The sequence below is a fragment of the Mus caroli genome, chromosome 2 (genome assembly GCF_900094665.2).
Source record: "Mus caroli chromosome 2, CAROLI_EIJ_v1.1, whole genome shotgun sequence".
NCBI lineage: Eukaryota > Metazoa > Chordata > Mammalia > Rodentia > Muridae > Mus > Mus caroli.
In genome coordinates this window covers 113,869,219-113,890,928 of record NC_034571.1, presented here as the reverse complement: position 1 = coordinate 113,890,928, position 21,710 = coordinate 113,869,219, and the positions used below count along the sequence as shown (strand labels likewise).

Below are 21,710 nucleotides of genomic sequence, written 5' to 3'. Positions count from 1 at the left end.
GCTTCCTTCCTTCCTTCCTTCCTTCCTTCCTTCCTTCCTTCCTTCCTTCCTTCCTTCCTTCCTCTCTTTCTGTCATTATTCTTCAAGGAGGTTATAGTTAAAAGTTTTTAAAGGGTGAACAGCAAAGCAAGTCACCCGAGCTTCCCTGTCCACAGGAAACAGTCCTCACTCATGTGGCCTGTTCTGTGTCCTTCCACGGGCACCTCACATACCAGCTGCCCGGAGTGTTCCCCTGGACACACACTGGCAAGCCCGGGCAAAGAGCCAGAAAGTCTGGGAGGGCCAGACAGGAGACCCTCTCCTGTGCCTTCATCCTTAAGAAGCAAGGAGGAAACAGAAAGACTAGAGCCAAGCCCCAAACAATTCTAAACTGTCTCTGGTTGGCTGTCCCAGAGCAGGTCATCGTGAAAGAGCCTGGGCCCTGGCCTCTGTATTTTCTTTATCAACAGTCTCTATTTCCTTATCTCGTTCAAACAGACGGTTTCCTGGCATACATATGGTAAGCAGCTGCTCATAATTTACTTGAGGCAGGAGGTTCAGAGTTGGGTATGGACCCACTGTTTATACAGCAGCATCTAGAGTTGTCCAGAAGACATCTGTGAAGGGTTCCTGAGGTCACTGAAGAGTCAGGCTTTGAGGGACCTTTTTCCAGCTAGCAGGTCTTCTCGCTCTAGCCTGACAGACAGAGGCCTGCCTAGGCCTCCTGTCTACGTGACATCATGAAAGAGGAAAGGGTCACTCCCAGCAGCTGGCCTAGGAGATAGCAGCAGGGAGGGAACAGCAGCCGAGAAACCTGTCAGCAGGCTCACAGGAGGAGTGAGGGGAATTGGCTTTTCAGGGGCTTTAAATCAACAGAAGTCCACCATCTTCGCCAGTGTGGAGATAGATTTGGAAAGAGAACACAGAGGCAACAGTGCGAGGTCAGCACTTCCTGGGCTGTGGATTCGAGTAGCCTGCAGCCATGGGGCAAGGTAAGCTAACCCAGTTCTTGGCTGCTGGGGCTGTCATCGTGACACGTTTTATTCAAGGAAATAAGTTGGTAATGGAGGTGACGGTAGGGTATGTAAGATGTGAGGGGTGGGAAGAGAAATGGTGGTGGTGTGAGTGTGGGGTAGGCAGTTGCATGGCGATTTTAATTGCACTTATGAATAATTATCATGCATTTGTACTCATAGCCCAGGATCAACATAATGCAAATGGCTACAACTCTATAGGCTATGCTACAAATGAGTTACACCTGGGGTGCTGGCTCCTTTTTATGTCAACTCAACACAGGCCAGAATCATTTTGGAAAAGAAAATCTCAATTGAGAAAAAAAAAAAAATCCCCTGTGGCTTGGCCAGTGGGCCAGCCTGTGGTTCATTTTCTCTATTGTCGATTGATGTGTGAGGGCCCAGCCCACTGTGGGTTGTGCCCATCCTAGGCAAGTGGTCCTGGGTAGTATATAAGAAGGCAGGCTGAGTAAGTAGAATTCCTCTGTTCCTTCGAGGCTTCTGCTTCAGTTCCTGCCTCTGGGTTCCTGCCCCAATTTTCCTAGATGATGGACTACATAAGATAAAATAAACCCTTTCTTCCCCAAATTGCTTTTGGACATGGTGTTTTAGCACAGCAATAGAAAGAAACTAAAGACGCCTGAAATCGTGAGGCTCGCATCCTCAAAGCTTAATAGGAGGGAAGGGATGGTGGGAGCCGGTTATCACAAGCACGGTGGACAGAGACAGGCAAAGCAGTAAGACAAACCGATTGAGACAAACTCTGGGCGCCTCCGCTTTGAGGGCCAGCACAGTACAGCCTGAGCCCCGAGCGCATCTGAGAAACTCTTCTTGGGGCTGATTGTATGTTCATGGTCTGTCTTTGAGGGAGCAAACATCAACTGAGAAATCAGTTGTGTTCAGCATAGTTCTGGGCAGAGAATGCAGAAATGAAGTAAATGCAGATCGAGGGGCAGGGAGCAGTGGGTGATACCTGTAAAATGGGACCAAGCTCTACCTGGAGAAGTCAGCAGGGACTTTAGAGACAATGCCTCTAGGTATGAGAAGGTGACCAAGCACCTTTCAGGTAAAAGAGGGAAGCCTCAGATAGAACAAGAGTCCAAAGGATTCTGAAGAATAGCTCACACCATGATGCTGTAGTTACTGTATGGGCCCAGTGTACCTGATTCACATCATTTGACAGCTCACTCCTCCACCACCCAGTCCAACTCAACCATCAGAGAAGGTGGGCTCACAACTCAGCCACCTCCTCTCAAATGTCATGAGATGGTGAGTCTTTAGATCAAAACTCACACATGATCTCAGGTGAGTTGATTCAGCCTTGCCCATCTCATCTTTATGACAAGAGGATTTGACTCAGTGGCCTCAAACCAGTTCTAATATTATCTGATTGTGCTCTCAAAACCCTGAGTGTGGCACTAAGCCTGTAGCTCGGGGGGTGGATTGCTCACCTGGTAGACACAGCCCTGTGCTCGATCCCAGTGCCTGAAGGGGGATTCAGGAAGATCAGAAGTTCAACATCAGGTACACAGAAAGTTGAAGACCAGTCCAGGGTACATGAGGCTCTGTCTCAAAAACGAGGGCTATGAGGAGTGGGCAAGATTCAAGATTTATTCATTGTTTGGATTTAGAGCCAGAAATAAATGTTAATGTTTAATGGGTCTTAATACATGTTTGTCATTATGCTAATGCAAAGTAAATGCTAGCACAGAAACAGAAGTATATATGTGTATAACCTCATTTCGTATAACTCTTCAAAGAGGGATAGTTATCTAAAGAGAGGAAAGCTGAAGTTCGAATGAGCTGCACAGGAAATGGAACCTGGGACTCGAACCCCACTCCTGGAAGGTGACTTTTATTCACCTTCCTCATATCTATGACTTCGCTTTGTCCCACAACAGCTCTGAGCATCAAGAGCTGTGACTTCCACGCAGCAGAAAACAACGAGGAGCATCACACCAAGGCCATCAGCTCCCAGGACCTTACTTTGAGGAGAGGACAGTCCTTCACTATCACCCTGAACTTCCGTGCTCCAACCCACACATTTCTGTCTGCCCTGAAGAAAGTGGCTCTCATTGCACAAACGGGTATGTGTGACAGGCCTAGACCACTGTGGGGACTTGGGGATTTGGAGGGGGAATTTCTTCCAAGCATCCTCTCGGAAGACCAAGGGACAAATGGTCCAAGCAGTAGCTGAGCCTTAAGCTGTCCTGCTTAAGGGGATAATAATAATAATAATAATAATAATAATAATAATAATAAGGAGATAATGTGTGTAAGAAATGCTGTTCACTATGATTCTGGAGTGCCCGGCTGCATCGCCGTTAAGAGCTTTGATTTATTTGACTGCCACTGTGTAGAAAAGGCTGCGTGGGCTTTGACTCTGGCTATGCACAGCATCTAGTCTGCACTCGTTGCGGAAATCTGTATAATGTATTAAGCACTTCATAAGCAACATCTAATTTACTTGCTTCACAGGCTCTCCAGCTCTGTGGGTTCTGCTTCCTCAGAATCAGCCAACCATGATGGAACATACAGGGGCAAAGATTGTCCCTGTACTGAACGAGTACAGTCTTTACCTTCTCATCAGCAATTCTTAAAACACACAACATAGTGACTTTATGTAGCAGTCACACTGTATAAGGATTCATACATAATGAGAAGATTAATATGCAAGAAAATACAATGCCATGGTATTTTATATAAAGAGATATAAACAACCTTGGATTTAGGTGTTGCAGGTGGTTCTGGAACCAATACTCCTGGGTCAGAGGGATGGTTGTACCATTATTATACCCATTTTGTAGACTGTGACCCTTTCATAGACATGGATCCATAAGCACCCAGAGCCTGTGTTCACCCATTATCCTCTCATGTTTCTCTGTATAGGAGGTCCTCTTTTCTTCTCCTCCAAAACTAGTTGGCACCTCCTCCATTTTTGTAAGACCTTGATTTATACCTCTGACCTGTGACCTGGAAGTCCAAATGACCAATTTATTACTGTGCATTTCAGGAGAGCAACCTTCCAAGATCAATAAGACCCAAGCCATCTTCCCGATTTCCTCTCTTGGGGACCAAAAAGGGTGGAGTGCAGCAGTGGAGGAAAGAGATGCCCAACACTGGACCATCTCTGTGACCACACCCGTGGATGCTGTCATTGGCCACTACTCACTCTTGCTTCAGGTTTCAGGAAAGAAACAATACCCCTTGGGTCAATTCACACTGCTCTTTAATCCATGGAACAGAGGTAAGTTTGGACCTAAGCTGGTCTCAGATGCACAGGGATGCAGGGAGTCAGAGCTGGGATACAGGTCCAACAGGTAGCCCTGTGGGTAACACCAGCATTAAATTCCAGCAAGTATCTTCTCAGGCTCAGGGTTCCATCTTGGTGTCCCTGGGACTTCATGTTACAAGTATATACTTATCTTACTGACAAACTCTGGTGCTGCTTCAGACTATTTTGGATGCTTTGAGAGGAACTAAAAAAAAATATATCTACCCTTTACTGTAATAATAGAGAAAAGAGGAGCTGGAAAGATAGATAGCTCAGCAGTCAAGAGTGAAGACAAAGGCTTGGATCCCAGATCATAAATAGCAAGCCAGGTCTCCAACAAATGCCTTTAAAGCCAGGTTCAAGAGATCTGACCTGCTCTTCTGGCCTCTGAATGCCCAGGTATATACCAGAGCACCCATGTGTACATAAACTGAGATAGACACACAGATACACAGACACAGTCAGACACACACACACACACACACACACACACACACACACACAGTGAGGACGAGCACTAGGAAGAGATACAGGAATGAGGTGGTCTAGGGGATGGGGTTTCTCTATGTCTTTCCTGTCTCTCCCAGTTTCTCTCTGGGATGTAGTTGGGTTTTGAGGCTTCAATAGATTATCTAATGAAAGGAAACATTTTTAAAGAAAAAGAACACAAAATTTTGAATTGCCCAACTCCTCTAGAATGTGAAAGGAGTCTGTGTTACGAGGGTCCTTATCTTCATCAGCTTCATGGTAAAGGAGTCCTATCTTGTGGCTTTGTTACTCTCCACTCGTTTATTCTGTTATTAAGGCAGGCTGTGGGGTCCTCTCCACACTGACCTGTCTAAAGTCCTGTAATTGAGCTGGCCTAGAAGTGGCTCCCCTGAGGTCAGATGACCTCCTATGAAGTACAGCTCTGGTCAAAGCTGAGCTTCATCTAGTGGACCTAGGTGGTTTGTCCAAATGAGGCTACCATGGGACATTGTCCCTTCCTTCTTATTTTGAGATTCAAGTCTCTTTCCCTTTAAAATCTGTCACACCCACCTTAATCCTGCAGATTCTTAGGGGTTGACTAGGAGAATGGAACTCTCTCCTGGCTTTCCTAGCTTCAAGACACGAGACACACACTTCCTTATCCTTTCAATAATCTCACTGTCAGCCTGAAGGGCCCCCTTTATAAGGCAGGGCTGGGACACCAGAGGAAATATGGGAAAGAAAATAATTTCCCCAGGTTCCTACAGTTCCATGACTAGAGCCAAGCCCCAGGCTCTTTCCTCCATGATGTCTGAAGCCAATGGACAACTTCAGTTGTCCAGATTGAGACCTCCAGTATCCACCCCTTACTTTATTTAGTTCCCAGCCTGTGTGTGGTTCACAACGCCTTAAGGGGTCAAACGACCCTTTTACAAGGTTCATCTAAGACCTCTGAAAACCACAGACATTTACATTACAGTTCCTAACAGTAGCAACATTACAGTTATGAAGTAGCAACAAAAATAATTTTATGGTTGGGGGTCACCATAACATGATGAACTGTCTAAAGGGTTGAGGACGTCCTAAGGTAAGTCCTGCCTGCTCTCAGCCCAGGGCCTTCCTTTGTGTCTCAGCAAGTTACACAATAGATGGGAACTCCTCTATCCTGGTCTCTTTTGCCCCGTGTTATTCATTTGTAGATTCAGGATCCTTCTGCTGAGAGAGGTCCCACATTTTGCCACATACTGACAGGAAGATCTTGGGGGCACTCTTCCAAAGCTGAGGCTTTAGTACATCCCAGATGACCGGCCCAGAGTCTACACTCAAAGCTAGCCCCTGGCAGCCAAAACACAGTCCCAACAAGACAGTGTGAGGGCAGCACTGGGTTCTGAAGGAATCCACTCATGATTCCACTGCTAGGATTCCTGCCTTCTTGCTCCATTTATAGGACTCCAACTAGGGAAGCCCTGCTATGGAGGGATTGGACAGTGGGAGCCATTGCCTCTGCTCCTCTGAGAGATGACTGAGAGAGGTTCCAATGGGCTGAGTGTGGTAGCACATTCCTTTAATCCCAGCACACAGGATGCAGAGATAATACCACATGCCTGGGCGCTTTTAAGTGTTTAGTGTTTCTGTAGCCTAGAAACTCTTTTCCTTTAATGTTCCTAGAAACTAGTCGAGCCACTCCATAGTACCTGAACTCGTGCACACATGAACACACACACACACACACACACACACACTGACTGCCTGGCCACCAAAGCTGAGAGAGAAAATCTGACAAGAAAAGCTGAACCCTATGCTGTTTCCAGCTTCCTCAGTGAACAATGGTTTCATTAAAAGATATTGAGGAGTCGGGGAAGGCTCAGTGGGTAAAAGTAATTGCTGTGCAAGCCTGGTGACTTGAGGTCAGATCCCTGAAATCCAAGGGAAAACTGGACGCAATGTGCTTATAGGAAGATTGGGAAGTAGAGACAGGAGCCTCTCTAGAAGTTTGTGGGTCAACTGGCCTACCTTACACAGTGCTGCAGAGACCTGGTCCCAAACAAGCCAAAGATATCTGGGACTAACAAGCCAAAGTTTTTCTCTGACCTGCAGTCTCTTCGAGATGCTCTGCCTAATGCTTGGATAAGGGAACCGAATGAGGCAGTAGGAAAGGACAGACCCAGCATCCTCAGGCCTCAACCTCTCCTGCTTCTTGACAGATGATGCTGTATTCCTGCAGAACGAGGCTGAACGCACTGAATATGTGTTGAACCAGAATGGCTTTATCTACCTGGGCACAGCTGACTGCATTCAGGAAGAGCCCTGGGACTTTGGTCAGGTAACAGGGACCTCTAGGAAAGAAGAGGCACACATAACCTTCAATACTCGGGCCAAAGCTAGCAGTTTCAAGAGCCCTTGTCAACCTGAGGCGCCTCTGTTCCTTTTGGACCACATTACTATACTCTCCACAGCTGCTGCTTGGACTAGCTTCCTTCTCTTTCCCCTTGGAAAACTACCTCTCCAGTCTTACTACCTTCTGGAAAAATTCTCCTAATGCCTAAAGATGGAGGCGTTGTTCCATTGTGCCATCTAGGATAAACGCCTAGAGTCTGAGCTATGTTGTTATGGTGTGTTATCTGAAAGGCTATACAGATCCCAACTAGGGACTCCTGCAGAGTGGGAGCTATCTGCAGCCTTCCATACCTGCCTTAGTGCCTGTAGGAACATTAGATATTCACTAAGTAGGAATGAATGAAAGTAAATGAATTGAAACGACATGGCACTGATAGTGGCACATGCCTTAAATCCAAGCATTTGGGAGGCATTGGCAGGCAGATCTCTGCGAGTTCAAAGCCATCCTGGTCTACACAGTAAGATCCTGTCTCAATAAACAAACAAACAAACAAACGAACAAATAGCTAGCCCAATACCAATTTTCATGAGATCACAGCCTATCAGAAAAATCAGCCCACAGAACAAAGTAGTGGGTATTGGGTACATGGCCAGGTGGTGTGGTAAGAAGAGAGAAGAGTCAGAACACCCATGGTGGGTATTGAGGCAGGTGAGGAAGATATAAGACACAGGCTTAAGAGAGGGACAAGATAACAAATTCTGTGAGATGCTGCCTGGCCCGGAAACCCTTCTTCATCTTATCCTGCGTTGTCCTTACAGTTTGAGAAAGATGTCATGGACCTCAGCCTCAAGTTACTGAGTGTGGACAAGCAAGTGAAAGACTGGAACCAGCCTGCACACTTGGCCCGAGTGGTGGGCGCCGTGGTGAGCACCAGGCTGGGGAAGCAGAGGGAGAGGAGATGGGACGTGAGCACTCGTCTGAGGGGTCCACCTTCATGGCTCTGGAAGCCCTCAGAGCACAAATAGGTCCCCTTTCCTGGGGTGCGGGAGAAGGTCTCCAGAGCACAGCCTGATGGGAGAGAAGGGAAAGGCAAGAAAAAGGGAGCAGGGTTCCTCTCAGACAAAAGCCAGGGAGAGAAGAAACTGACCTGGCTTTCCTCAGCGCTATCATCCTCCCAGCCCTGACCTGCAGGCTTAAATCCCTAGGAGGGGAGATGTGCCCTCTCCTTCTCAGTGCTTGCTATGGTAATCCAACGGTCTTGTTTTATTTCTAAATGTTCCTAAGAATATGCAAACCTTAAAGATAGCTTGTGTTTTCCATGTGTCTTAGTTTGGGTTAATATTACTGTTATGAAATTATTATGACCAAAAACAAGTTGGGGAGGAAACAGTTTATTTAACTTACAAATCCAGAGTCACCGTCCATTGAAGGCAACTAAGGCAGAAACTCAAGAGGGAAGGAACCTGGAGGCAGGAGCAGATGCAGAGGCCATGGAAGGGTACTACTTAGTGGCTTGCTCCTCATGGCTTGGTCAGTCTGCTCTTTTAAAGAACCCAGAACCAACAACTCAGAGATGGCTCCACCCACAATAGGCTGGCCCTCCCCTATCAATCAGTCAGTGATTTAGAACATGCCTTACAGGAGTCATTTTCACCAATGGGGTTCCCTTCTCTCAGATGGCTCTACCGTATGTCAAGTTAACATAAAACTAGCCAGCATACCATGTCCACAAAATCCTTTCAGAGAAGTAATACAGTCCCTATTTCCTTTCATAGCACTCCTTCCCTCTCTAAAAGGCAGGGTGTGGGATCAAGGCTATTCTGTAAGAAGGAAGAGGTTTAAAATAAGTGGCCTCTAGGACCCAGGACAAACAACACTGAAGGAGTCAGGATGGGAGCTGAGGACAGTAGAACCAACTCTCTTTCTCCTCCCTATGGCTGGGGCTGGAAGATGCTTTAGGTGAGGAGCCCTGGGTCTGATGCTGAGGTTATAAAGCAGTTAGAATAAAAGCTGGAACCTGGAGCATGCTGGTTGAACAAAGCTCCGGAGATTGAGTCACACGCTTGTCTAGCTGCAATAAGCATTCCTTGCTGGCCCCTGCAAGCTGCCCAGCCACAGGACTCTCACTGACAACCATATCTGCCCCAACAGTTGCATGCCCTCAAGAAGAAGAGTGTCCTGCCTATTTCACAGACCCAGGCTGCCCAGGAAGGTGCCTTGTTGTACAAACGACGGGGCAGCGTGCCCATCCTAAGGCAGTGGCTCAATGGCCAAGGACGAGCCGTGTATGAGACCCAGGCGTGGGTGTTTGCTGCTGTTGTTTGCACAGGTACAGGACAGGCAATACACAGGTCACTCTCTGGGCGGCTGCAGTGTCTAGTCTGCGTCTTAAGTTGTCCCTTGGCCTTCCATGTGTGAGGGACATCTCTTAAAGCTGGCACAGCCTCCTCTCCACAGCCTTCCCCTCACTGATTTCCCCACCAGCTGCTGCTATTCTCACCCCTCTGCAAATCTGAGCTCATTTACAAACTCTGATCTCAAACTTGTTCCCCTTGCAGAGCAAGCCTCGGTGTTTCTAAACCTCCCCTCTTGATCTCTATTCTTGTGCTGTGTGATTTGTGTATCATTTACCAGCCTTCGTCTATTAAGTGCAGAATCCTCCTCTTTCTACAATGTCACCTGTCATTTAAGACTCATCCTGCTTTTCTGCCCCCTCTGATATCCCATGCCTCTTCCTCACAGTGCTACGGTGCCTGGGCATCCCAGCTCGAGTCGTTACCACATTTGATTCAGCCCAAGGTACAGTTGGGAGCCTGCTGGTGGATGAGTACTACAGTGAGGAGGGACTCCAGAATGGAGAAGGACAGAGGGGCCGTATCTGGTGAGAAGCCTAAAGGAATTAGAGTTTTAGACCAGAAAGTGCCAAGTTCCATGTGAACCTCCACAGTTGGAGAGCCCTGCGCTAAGAGTAGGCTTTCAGGACCCTTATAAGAGGTGGCAGTGGTCAGTGGTGGGGTGTTTTCACTCCAGGAGAGTCATTGCTCATTTTGCCCAGTGTCCTCCATCCCCATGGCAACAGCTCCCTAAAACCACATTCCTAGACTCTTTTTCTTCCATATTCTTTTTTTCCCCACTTGAAGTTTTGCCTTTGCTACTTCTAGGGTCTTCCAAACTTCTGTAGAATGCTGGATGAACAGACCTGATTTGTCCCAGGGTTATGGTGGATGGCAGATTCTGCACCCAAGGGCTCCTAATGGAGATGGAGGTAAAGCCTAAGGGTGGGCCCAGGGCCAACCAGGGCTGCAAGAGCTGAAAGGGTCCCTTGCAAAGGATCTAGGAGCAGTGTGTGGTCCAGAGAGGGTCTTTACCCTCTAAAACAGGAGAAGCAGAAGTAACAGTGACCAGATGGTGCCAGCAGGCTCAGGGGGGAGAGATGTCAGCTATCATGTGAGACTGTATGAACACTAGACCCACTTAAAGCCATGGGCAAGGAAATACCATCTCAATGAAGGCCAAAGGATCTTAACGTGGCTGGAGGGGTGGGGAGGGGAGTTATCTGTGTGTGGGTGAAAGGAGCCTCAATAGTAAGCGCAAACCTACAGAGGGAAGCTCCAAGCAGCTGAAGAATGGTGGCTCCTTGTCCTGGAACAGAACTGTCAGGGGCCTGGCACACCGGAAGCAATTAAGGTGGCCTGTCCCTAGCGTATTAGTATTTAAACTGGGCACTAATCGTGTTCCTCTGAGGTCCTTCCTGTCCAGTTTCTGGTATAGGCCAGGACCTAAAAGTGTTTTCACTGCATCATTGTGAGTTTCATTTCTGATAACTTTCTCAGAAATCCTGTCTCCTTCCTACCTCCGACCTTTATCCTGGAGAAGGAAAAATGATTACAGGACGAGGTCTGCACTATAAGCCCTAGCCAGAGCAGAGGTCTAAGAGGGACTCCTTTGCTCATCTGCCCTTTCTCCCCCTCAGTCCTGGGATCCTGCAGTCTGGTCCCAGTCAGAGCAGTCAAGGAGGGGGAGCTGCAGCTGGACCCCGCAGTACCAGAGCTCTTTGCTGCAGTAAATGCCTCGTGTGTGGTCTGGAAGTGCTGTGAGGATGGGAAGTTGGAGTTGACCAACTCCAACAGAAAAGATGTGGGCAACTGCATCAGCACCAAGGTGGTAGGCAGTGACCGCTGCGAAGACATCACTCAGAACTACAAGTATCCTACAGGTACTGAGCGGCCATGGGAACTGGCCTGTCCACTTGAGATAGCAAATGGGAGGAAGGGAATTGGGGTGTACATGAAGGCCAGAAGAGCCCCAGTCTTTTCCCCATCAAATAACAGTAGGTTTCTCAAGCCTGGCTGGCATGACTGCTGGTTTGGATCAGACCCTTCTGTACTGTCGGAGGCTGGGCTGCAGAGTGCACTGCGGGGCTCTCTTGGCTTCTGTTCATGAGATGTCAGTCCCCAACTCCTGCCAGTCCTGATGACCAAAAATGTCTTCATGTTTTTCCAAATGTCCTCTAGGGGGCCAAAATTGCCTCCAGCAGAGAACTGTTATTATGAAACAAAGCACTAAATACCGAGCCTTGTTCAAGAAGACTTTCAGGACTGAGGGAGTCTCTCTCTCTCTCTCTCTCTCTCTCTCTCTCTCTCTCTCTCTTCCAAGATCACCAACTGTTTCTCTCTATTAGCATTTTTATCTATCACTTCAAACCCGGATGCTTGAACCTGAGTCTCCCCTTCCCAGCACCTTGTCCCTGCTCGCCTCTGTCTTCTGCGTTCTTTCTCACAACCTAGGTAACCCTGCAGCTGCCTTACCTCTTGCCCATAAGATGGCCACTCCCTGGCTCTGGTCTCCATCACAGTTCCCTTTCCCATTCCACTTTCGAGGATGAACGTTCTAAGACACGAATGAATGTCCTTGTTATCTCCCCCACTCAAGAATACTCCATGACTCCCAAGTTCCTTCGCACACGGAGAGTCAACTTCTTGCAAAAATATCTCCAGTGACAGCACTGACCTGTCACAAAATGTATTTTCCTTGTGCAAAAGGCAAATTCAAAGCCTGAGGCATTTGCAAAGCTTTTTAGGATTCTGGTATCTAAGCAAAAGTGGTAAATACATTTTAACCCTGCCCTTTTATCAGAAGAATCTGTACCTACTGGGTGCTCTCTATTCCCTTTTATTCTGCAGGATCTCTTCAAGAAAAGGAGGTACTGGAGAGAGTCCAAAAAGAAAGACTGAAGCTTGGGAAAGACACTGGCATGTGTCCTCCCAGTTGTGAGCCCCGGGATCCTCTACACATGTTCTTCGAAGCATCTAGCTCCATCTCTCCAAGTGGAGATGGTCAGCTCTCAGTGACCTTGATTAACCCCACAGACGAGGAGAAGAAGGTGCACCTGGTGATTGGGGCCCAGGCTTTGTACTACAATGGAGTCCTCGCTGCTGATCTCTGGAGGAAGAAGCAGTTCTTCATGCTCAAACCCAACCAGGGTAATTCTCTCTGGCCCCAGAAGACATCCTGTACACACATGATTCTTTCTTGGGCTCCACCCACGAGTCCCTAGAGACAGCTTTTAGCCCCTTGGTGCTCACTCCTATTCAACACATATACATTCACATATACAGTCACTCAACACCTATACATTCATTCTGACACACTGAGAGGACCACAATCCCAACTGCAATCAGATAAGTACACAGCCCACCCTGTAGTAAGAAAGCATTTGGGGAGACCGACAGTGCAGGACAGGAAGCCCCTCATCCAGGCTGGGCAGTCTGCACCCAGATGATCCACAAAAGGCTGTTTTGAAGAATGAAAAAGGGCCAGCTAGAAAAATGTACCAAGCATTCCAGACAGAGGGAAGATGCACAAGGGTCCCTTCTCTCTTTTAGATGCTTGTTTAATTAGTCAGAGATGAAATCACACACAGGTATTCTTCAGAAAGTCTATGTATTTTAGGGTTAAGATTCCCTGAAGTCCATCAATCCTGCTTAAACTTGGTCATACACTGGAGTCACCTGGGGAAACTCTATGCCTGGGCTATACTCCTGTGTCCAAAAGTCCGTAGTAGACACAAACATCAGAATTTGCAGAACTCTTGACGAAATCTCACTGCATGGGTGAGCTTCAGGAACAAGGATGGAGCTCATCCACGGGACTGCAGCAAATGAGGTCTCTGTTCTTCCCATCACTGGGCCTTTCCCAGGCACAGCGTGAATTAGCATGAGAGCTAGACAGTCTTGTACGTCATGCTCAGGAGGCTGAGTTTTGTTGTCTGGGTAACAGTGGGCTAGTAAAAAGTTTGCATTAGTGTGTCAATGTTATCAGAAGCCCATGTTTAAAAGAAAAACCTTTTGACAAAATGAAATGGAGGAGGTCCTGTCAGAGCAGCGTTCTTAACCTTGGCTGTGCACAGAAGCACCCGGGAGACTTTGCAGTCCTAATGCTGAGCCTCATTGCCAGTATCTGATCTAACTGGCTTGGGGTGTGGCGTGAGATTGGGACTGCATTATAAAGGATTCTTACATGCAGCCATAGAGAACCAGTAGGTTAAAACTAGTAACAGTTGAAATCCAGAGACAAAAGCCAGGCTAGCCTGATAGCACTCAGAAATAAGACATAACCCAGAGGTGAGAGAATTTGGATTTGTGAATGTGAATGTCTGTCTATGGTTTACATGAGCCACTGGAAGAGGGGGATGCAAGTTTTGGGAGGAAGAAGAACTTCGTTATAGCATGGTTTTTTAAAAGCCCATGAGACAGCCAAGTATTCTGACAGCCAGCAGGCAGCTGAGAACTTAAACACAGAGTTCAAGGTCCAGTCCATGTGGGAGAGCAGGCATAGAATTTGCGGCACAGAGGGAATGACTAAGAGTCAGGGCACAGAGCACTTACAGTGCTGGAGGGCCAGATGTAAGAAGATGAGACGGCAAGGAGAGAGCCTTAGCCACACCAGCTTTGTGGATTTAGGGAAAGAACAAACATGAGGGAGACAAAGGAGTCTAAGGGGACAGGAACACACAACAAGGTTGGCAGAGAGTTCCTGAGATGTCCTGGCCAAGGAGCACAGACTAGGAAAGTGGCCCAGGCTGGATCCCTGGGGTTTAAAGGAATTCAACTCAGGAAGTGGAGTTCTTCCTAAAGCATGATGGGAAAAAGAAAAGGCTAAGTGGATAGAGATGGGGTCATATGATTCTTTGGCTTATTTTGAAGGCGACTCTGTTTATATGCTGTAAATAATCAAAGTAAAAACTGAAGCTTTGGGAGAGGTGGGTTATATATGACAGCATAGCCTCTGGGCAAATAGCCGACTGGAATGATTATAACTCACATTTACTGAGTACTTAACATTTGCTAGAAATGGTGGTGAGGGCAGTATATGCTTTACCTCGTTTTTCTCACAACTTGATGAGGTGGGTACCATTCTTAGTTCCATTCGCCCTCAGAGGAAACCAAGACACAGAGAAGTTAAACAAGTTGGCTGAGGCTACACAGCAGTGGGTGAGAATGGGGCATGTATTTTAAAAGGCATAGGACTCTATGAGGACAAGGGGACAGCACATCCCCTGGGGAAAGGTAACAGCAGGGGAAATGTCTATGTCTGCAGGTTGAGAATGGGCACCAGAGCTTGAGAGAGTCCCAGTTGATAGCTAACACTTTCTGTGACAAAGGAAGGAGAATGGGAGAAGGGGCAGGACTGTGTTCAGCAACTGCTATGTAGCAAGTTTTGAGATAAGCACTACTTTGAAGAGGGTCGTGTAACACAAGTCATCCTACCATTTTTATGGGCTGATGTAGCTCACAGGCGCTTTTCTACATCCCCAGTGAGTCAGTCTGCTAAGAGTTTTGGTAGAGGTAGTAACGGGGCAGGGGTCCTGGAAAAGCACAGAGTAGCCGTAGGGAATGCAGCATCTTTCTGTCTTCTGTGAGACCCTGAGTCCCTTGTCATTGGTGGAGCTACGTTTTGATTCCGGCATGCATGCACTCCGTGCTTTGTACTGACTTGCCTATTGAATGTTGCAGTGATGAGACTATCCACCAACCTGTCCTTCTCCTGTTTTGAGCAAACCCCACCCGAGAACAGCTTTCTCCGAGTCACGGCAATGGCAAGGTACTCCCACACCAGCCTCAGCTGCTTTGCCCAGGAAAATATGGCCATTGGTAAACCGGATCTTATCATCGAGGTAGGTACTCCTTCTTCACTCGGTTACTCTTAGCTGCTATGGTTCAGGGCTGTCACTGTGGAAGAGTTTGAGGAAAGATTAGGAGGCGTGGCCTTGTTAGAGAACGTGTGTCTCTTAGGGTGAGTAGACACTTGAAATCAATGACTGTCCCTTCCCCAGAGTCTATCAGTAGTTCTCTATGTGTTGCCTCTCCCTACAGATGCCAAAGAGAGCAGCACAGTATCGGTCCCTCACTGTCTCAGTTAGAATGCACAACTCCTTAGAGGCCCCCATGCAGAACTGCATCATCTCCATCTTTGGAAGGGGACTCATTCACAGAGAGAAGAGATATGGGTAAGAGACTGTAAAACGCTTCTTCCTCTTCTTCTGTTTTTGATTTTTTGAGTCAGGGTTTCTCTGTGTAGCCCTGGCTGTCCTGGAATTCACTCTGTAGACCAGGCTGGCCTTGAACTCACAGAGATCTTGCTGAGATTAAAGGTATGCACCACCACCACCAGGGTAAGACTGTAAACTTCTTATCCCACTGAAAGATCTCAACTGGTTTGGACTCACTGACTTAAAAAACCGTAATCCATCTTTCGCCACATCGCTGGAGATAAAGTGGAGGTATCGTCAGAAGTTGAATTAAAGCCACCAAATGGCCTATCTTGTTCTGGACCACCAAGTCAACAGGAGGAGAGGATAAGGGAGACAATGAGGACCCCACATAACCCCCACCGCACCTGTCCTGATCATCCAAGAAGAGCCTAGGTATTGCGGTGAAGAAGGGAGGTAGAACTGGTACCAGAGAACACACAGATAAGCCATGCTGGCTCTCGGTCTAACAAGGAAGCTCTTCTATTCACGACCATGAGATACAATTCTAGTTAAATTCCTTTCCTTTCTAATCTCTTCACCACCCTCCATGTCCACGTGTGGCTCTTTAGCAATGTACCATGTGTATTGTTGCTTCATTAACTTAAACAGCTGCTTAGGGTTTTTTTGGTCTTTTTCTTTTCATGTATATGTGAAGTCCATTTCTTAGGCCCCATAATACTCCATTGTGTGCCTCCTACTGCTCAGTTATGCTGGGCATCGCATACCTCTCACTCGGATGCCACAGAGTTTCACAGCCAACAGCCTTGTGCTGCCCCTTCTAAGCTCGTTTGAAACTTTGGTGATGCCAGGGATTTTATCTGCAAGGAGTGGAATTTCTGGGTCACAGGCTATGAACTGGTTTGTCCAGATCTTACCAGATTTAGTAGTAGGATCCCTCCTGCACTGAGATACAGTTTCTCTCCCCACCTCTCTGGCAAACATCCAACTATTCTCTTTTTTTCCAGTCGGGGAAAAAATGTCTAGCAGAAAGCCATGTCTTACTGTTCCAATTTGCCATTCTTTAGGCTAGCTTTCCTTTTCCATCTTTTTTGTTTTGTTTTTTTTTGTTTTCAGATTTATTTAATGTATGGAAATAAACTGCAGCTGTCTTCAGACACACCAGAAGAGGATATCAAATCCCATTACAGATGGTTGTGAGGCACCATGTGGTTCCTGGGAATTAAACCCAGGACCTCTGGAAGAGCAGTCAGTCAGTGCTCTTAACCACTGAGCCATCTCTCCAGCTCCCTCTTTTTTTTTTTTTTGGTTTTTCGAGACAGGGTTTCTCTGTGTAGCCCTGGCTGTCCTGGCACTCACTTTGTAGACCAGGCTGACCTCGAACTCAGAAATCTGCCTGCCTCCCGAGTGCTGGGATTAAAGGTGTGCCACCATGCCCAGCTCCAGCTCCCTCTTAAGACATTTTTTTAAAAATATTTTTTATTAGATATTTTCCTCATTTACATTTCCAATGCTATCCCAAAAGTCCCCCATACCCCCCCCAATCCCCGACCCACCCTTTTCCATCTTCTTGGCTGCTTTTCTTCCGTCCTTGCTGCCGTCACTCTTGTTGACTTCTAGGAGTTCCTGTGTATTTTAGGCCCCTTAGTGGTATTAGATGTTGCAAGCATTCTCTTTCATTTTGCCTCCTTCACTCTTGGTTGGGTACAGTTTCAAGGCAACACTGGGATTCCCAGAAGGTGGTCCAATTTATTGTACCAGTGGGTACAGCATCATCAAATTTTGCCATTCTCACCAATAGAATGAGAGAGGGACCCATGAACATTTACCTAGACTTTATGATCTTCCAGGCCAATTGTGGAGCAAAGTTCCTCAAAGAAAATTCCAAACATTTCCTTAGTTACTGAAAGGTCTACCATAATCCAGGAAGGTCAGCCATAAACTTCTGACACACTCGCACTCCCTCATCATGCCTACAGGCTCCACTGTGCTCACCAGGAAGACATTTAAAACTATAGCCTTTGCCAAACACACTGCCTGTAAGTACTATTACCAAGAACAGGGCCAAACCAAATCCTGTAGACACCCACTCGCCAGCAAGAAAGACGCCACAACAGGATCCTTCTGCAACATGTTTATTTGGGAGTGCATTGACTGCGTAGGCGAAAGATCCCGGAGCCCCAGAACTGGAGCTGCTTATATAGGCCTAGGAGAGGCATATCTACACCTGATTGGTTATGCTTTCAGTTCCTCATTAACATGCCCCAGGCCAGGCAGTGACTCAGCAAAAAACTCTTTGCACATGCGCACATTGGTTGTTTACCCATATTCATGGGTGGTGGCCAGCTGTAGCCAGCACCATCTTGTAATGTCGTATGTGGCTTCCCACAAAATCCTAGTGCTGTCTTGAGTCACGCAGTTGCTCTGTATAGAGAAGCTCCTGTCTCCCCTCCTTTATGATCACTTCTGGCTTCCCAGCAATGCACTTAGATTTCTAAATCCTCATGCCCCACATCTTCCAGCCAGGAAAGACAACCCATGGAGACCAGTGGAGCAATGACCCGGAGGAGAATTAACACCCATCTCTACCTTTATTTCAGATTGGGTTCTCTGTGGCCAGGAAGCAGCCTACATACTCAGTTCCAGTTCACCCCAACACATCTGGGGCTCCACAGGCTCACTGTGGAGGTAGACTGTGACATGTTCCAGAACCTGACCGGCTACAGAAGTGTCCTTGTGGTGGCCCCTGAAGTTTCTGTTTAACTCCCAAACAACCCTCAACCTTCTAAAACTAGACATGCCCCAGAGGGAAATTCTGCCTACCAAACAACAGACCAGTGGCCAAAAACCAGCTGGATTCACAGAAACCAAAATCCATTTTTTTCCTTGTTTTTTGGTTATTTGGTTGGTTGGTTGGTGGGTTGGTATTTTTGAGACAGGGTTTCTCTATGTAGTCCTGTTGGTCCAGGAACTCACTCTGTAGATCACGGCCTTGAACTCAGAGATCCGCCTGCCTCTGCCTCCCAGAGGCATGGGATTAAAGGCATGCACCACCACTGCCTGGCTCCAAAATCCATTTGTATCAAGCCAACCTAAAGCAGTCAGAAACACTATTTGTCTTAGACTAAACTCCGTAAGTGATAAAAACAAGCCTTTGAAAAGACACTCAGATAATTTCTCCAAGTATAATGAGATGTTCTGACTACCTTTTCAGAGTACATTCAGATTTGGGGTGTTCAGATGTTTCACACCATTTTATTGCTCATTAACATATCCATTAACCTACATGAATGAAAGACAACCTAATATTTAAATCTACTTCTGATGACATAGAACAATATTGACTAAAAATAGAATTTTCACATAATACTAAAATTACATTAATTCTTTCCCTGGTGGTTATTGTAAAAGACCCAAAGATGAATGGATAGAGCTATTATAACACATAACATAGGACCTGAAAGAATAGACTAAACTTATCTATAGCTAGATCTTCATGAGTGCTGGTGTATTCGGGGGACTCTATTCAGGTCATACACCACACCCCACTGCAGCTTTACCCTGCTTTCCAACATATGATCTTCTAGAGCAGTGGTTCTCAACCTTCTAATGCTGAGGCCCATTAGTACAGTTCCTCGTGTTGTGGTGACCCCCAACCATAAAATTATTTTGTTGCTACTTCATAATTATAATTTTGCTGTTGTTATGCGTCATAATGTAAATATCTGATATTCAGGATATATGACATGTGACCATCAAAGGGGTTCGAGATCCATGGTTGAGAACTGTTGTTCTAGATGCACACAACATATAATTTCATAGCAATGTAGTTGGAAACAATGTATCAAAATCTCTGTCTAAATTATAAATTCATGCGTTTTTTTGCTTTATAAAAGTGTGTTTACATTTGAGAATACATGTTATATTAAACAATGACAAAATGGGTATGTATAAAGAAAACAAATCTTCTTAATAAAGTGGACAAAGCTAACAAATGAGCTTGTGGTGGGTTGACTGAGAATGTTCCCTAAAGGCTCATAAATTAAAACTCTTGGTCCCGAGTTGGTGGAACTGTTTGAGAAGGATTGGGAGGTCTGGCTTGTTGGAGGAAGTGTGTTGCTGGTGGGTGGGCTTTGAAGTTTCAAAAGCCCAAGCCAGGCCCAGTGTCTCTCTTCCTGCAGCCTGTAGATTGAGATGTAGAACTCTCAGCTACTTCTCCAGCCCTATGTCTGCCTGAATGCTGCCATGCTCCTTGTCATGATGACTAATGGACTAAACCTCTGAAACTGTAAGCAAGTCCCAATTAAATGCTCTCTCTTATAAGAGTTGGTATGGTCATGGTGTTTCTTCACATCGATAGAACACTGACTAAGACAGAAATTAGTACCAGGAGAGTGGGTTATTGCTGTGACAGACCAGACCATGATGATTTGGGGAGGATTATGGAAGGACTTTGGAACTTTGGGCTAGAAGTCATTGAGTGCTGAGGGCTCAGTGGGATGTTCTGTAGGAGCTTGGAAGATAAGATTATTGAAAGCAATGAAGACAGTGGAGTTTGTGAACTTTCAAAGGGAAGTAAGGACTCCAAGGGGTCATATTGTGAAGAAGTCTGTGGTGTCTGCTCAGCTGGAGCTGAAGAACTGGATCTGATTAACAAAAGAACAGAACCATTAAGGTAAAACCTTTGCTTTGCTGGGATAAGAAATACTGGTCAGCTGGGGCTGAAGAATCAGCTGCCATTAAGAAGAGACCAGCATCATTGGGGTGAAGTCTTCTGGGAAGTGCTTCCTCAGAGTCAACACACAGAAGCTGTGTTCCAGAGGCAGCCATAGTTATACCTTGTGCTGGCAGCCAGACTTGGTGATGTAAGTTACTCAAGTGGTGCTGTTTTTGAAGGTGTGAATGGGTCATGGGAGCAGCTGAGGCCTGGCAGTTTGTGGCAGGGTTAGAGTTCCTGAACTCAAATTAGAGTAAATCCCAGATATAGAACATGGAGTTACTTGTACTGATGGAGTGTGGTTTTGCTTTGTTCAGATTGTGACTGTACCCTGGTTCTTCCATCTTGAAGTAAGAAAGTATTTAACTTATTTTTGATTTTACAGGAGCCCACAGTTTAGAAACTGAATTTAAAAAGAGATTTTAGGTTTTAAAATACACTTCGATTTTTAAAGAGACTGAACTTTTTAAAGTGTTTGAATTGGTAAAGACTAAGACTTCTAAGTTTATAATGTCTGATCTATTTGCGATTGTCTTAGTCAGTGTTCTATTGCCATGAAGAGACACCATGACCATGGCAACTCTTATAAAGGAAAGCATTTAATTTGGGCTGGCTTACAGTTTCAGAGTTAGTCCACTGTCATCATGGAGGGGAGGCATGACAGCACTCAGGCAGACATGGTGCTGGAGAAGGAGCTGAGAGGTCTACATCTGGATCCGTAGGCAGCAGGAAGAGAGTAATACTAGGCCTGGTTTGAGTATCTGAAACGTCAAAACCCACCCCCAGTGACACATTTCCTCCAACAAGACCACACCTCCTAATAATGCCACTGCCTATGGGCCCGTGGGGGCCATTTTCATTCAAACCACTACAATGCTATTTATTAATCTGAGATCTTGGGGGTGAACCAAAAATAGGAAAGGTTATGACTTAACAGTGATATGTTTGTGTGTCAAGTTGACAAGAGGTCAATTGTGCTGGCTAACTTTATGTCAACTTGACAAAAACTAAAGTTATTTAAAGGAAGAAACCTCAACTGAGAAAATGTCTTCATAAGATCTAGCTGTAAGGCATCTTTGTAATTGATGGGGGAGGGCTCAGCTCATGGTAGGCAGTGCCATCCCTGAGCTGGTGGTCCTGGTTCCAGAGGAAAGCAGGCTGAGCAGGCCATGATGCAGTAAGTCAGTAAGCAGCACTCTGCTGTGGTTTTGATTTGAGCAACACCACCCCAACCTGCATGGACTGTGGAGAGAGCTGCAGTGCGGACAGCAGAGGGCAGGGCACGGAGTCTGAGACTCCACCCATAAAACACAGCCTGAAAAAAAAAAAAAAGAGCCGGGCGTGGTGGCGCACGCCTTTAATCCCAGCACTCGGGAGGCAGAGGCAGGCGGATTTCTGAGTTTGAGGCCAGCCTGGTCTACAAAGTGAGT

General features: G+C 46.5%; 1 protein-coding gene across 1 annotated transcript; it reads left to right on the top strand.

Annotated features, from left to right (window-relative positions):
* The first annotated feature begins 677 nt into the window (after positions 1 to 677).
* On the top strand, positions 678 to 19,558 carry Epb42 (erythrocyte membrane protein band 4.2). Its single transcript, XM_021155497.1, has 13 exons — positions 678 to 971; positions 2,894 to 3,079; positions 4,006 to 4,239; positions 6,939 to 7,057; positions 7,891 to 7,995; positions 9,224 to 9,401; positions 9,815 to 9,953; positions 10,234 to 10,337; positions 11,046 to 11,288; positions 12,256 to 12,555; positions 15,088 to 15,248; positions 15,448 to 15,581; positions 18,164 to 19,558. Exons 1-13 carry the CDS (start codon positions 962 to 964, stop codon positions 18,324 to 18,326), a joined length of 2,076 nt encoding a protein of 691 aa, XP_021011156.1. The 5' UTR covers positions 678 to 961; the 3' UTR covers positions 18,327 to 19,558.
* Positions 19,559 to 21,710: the final 2,152 nt, after the last annotated feature.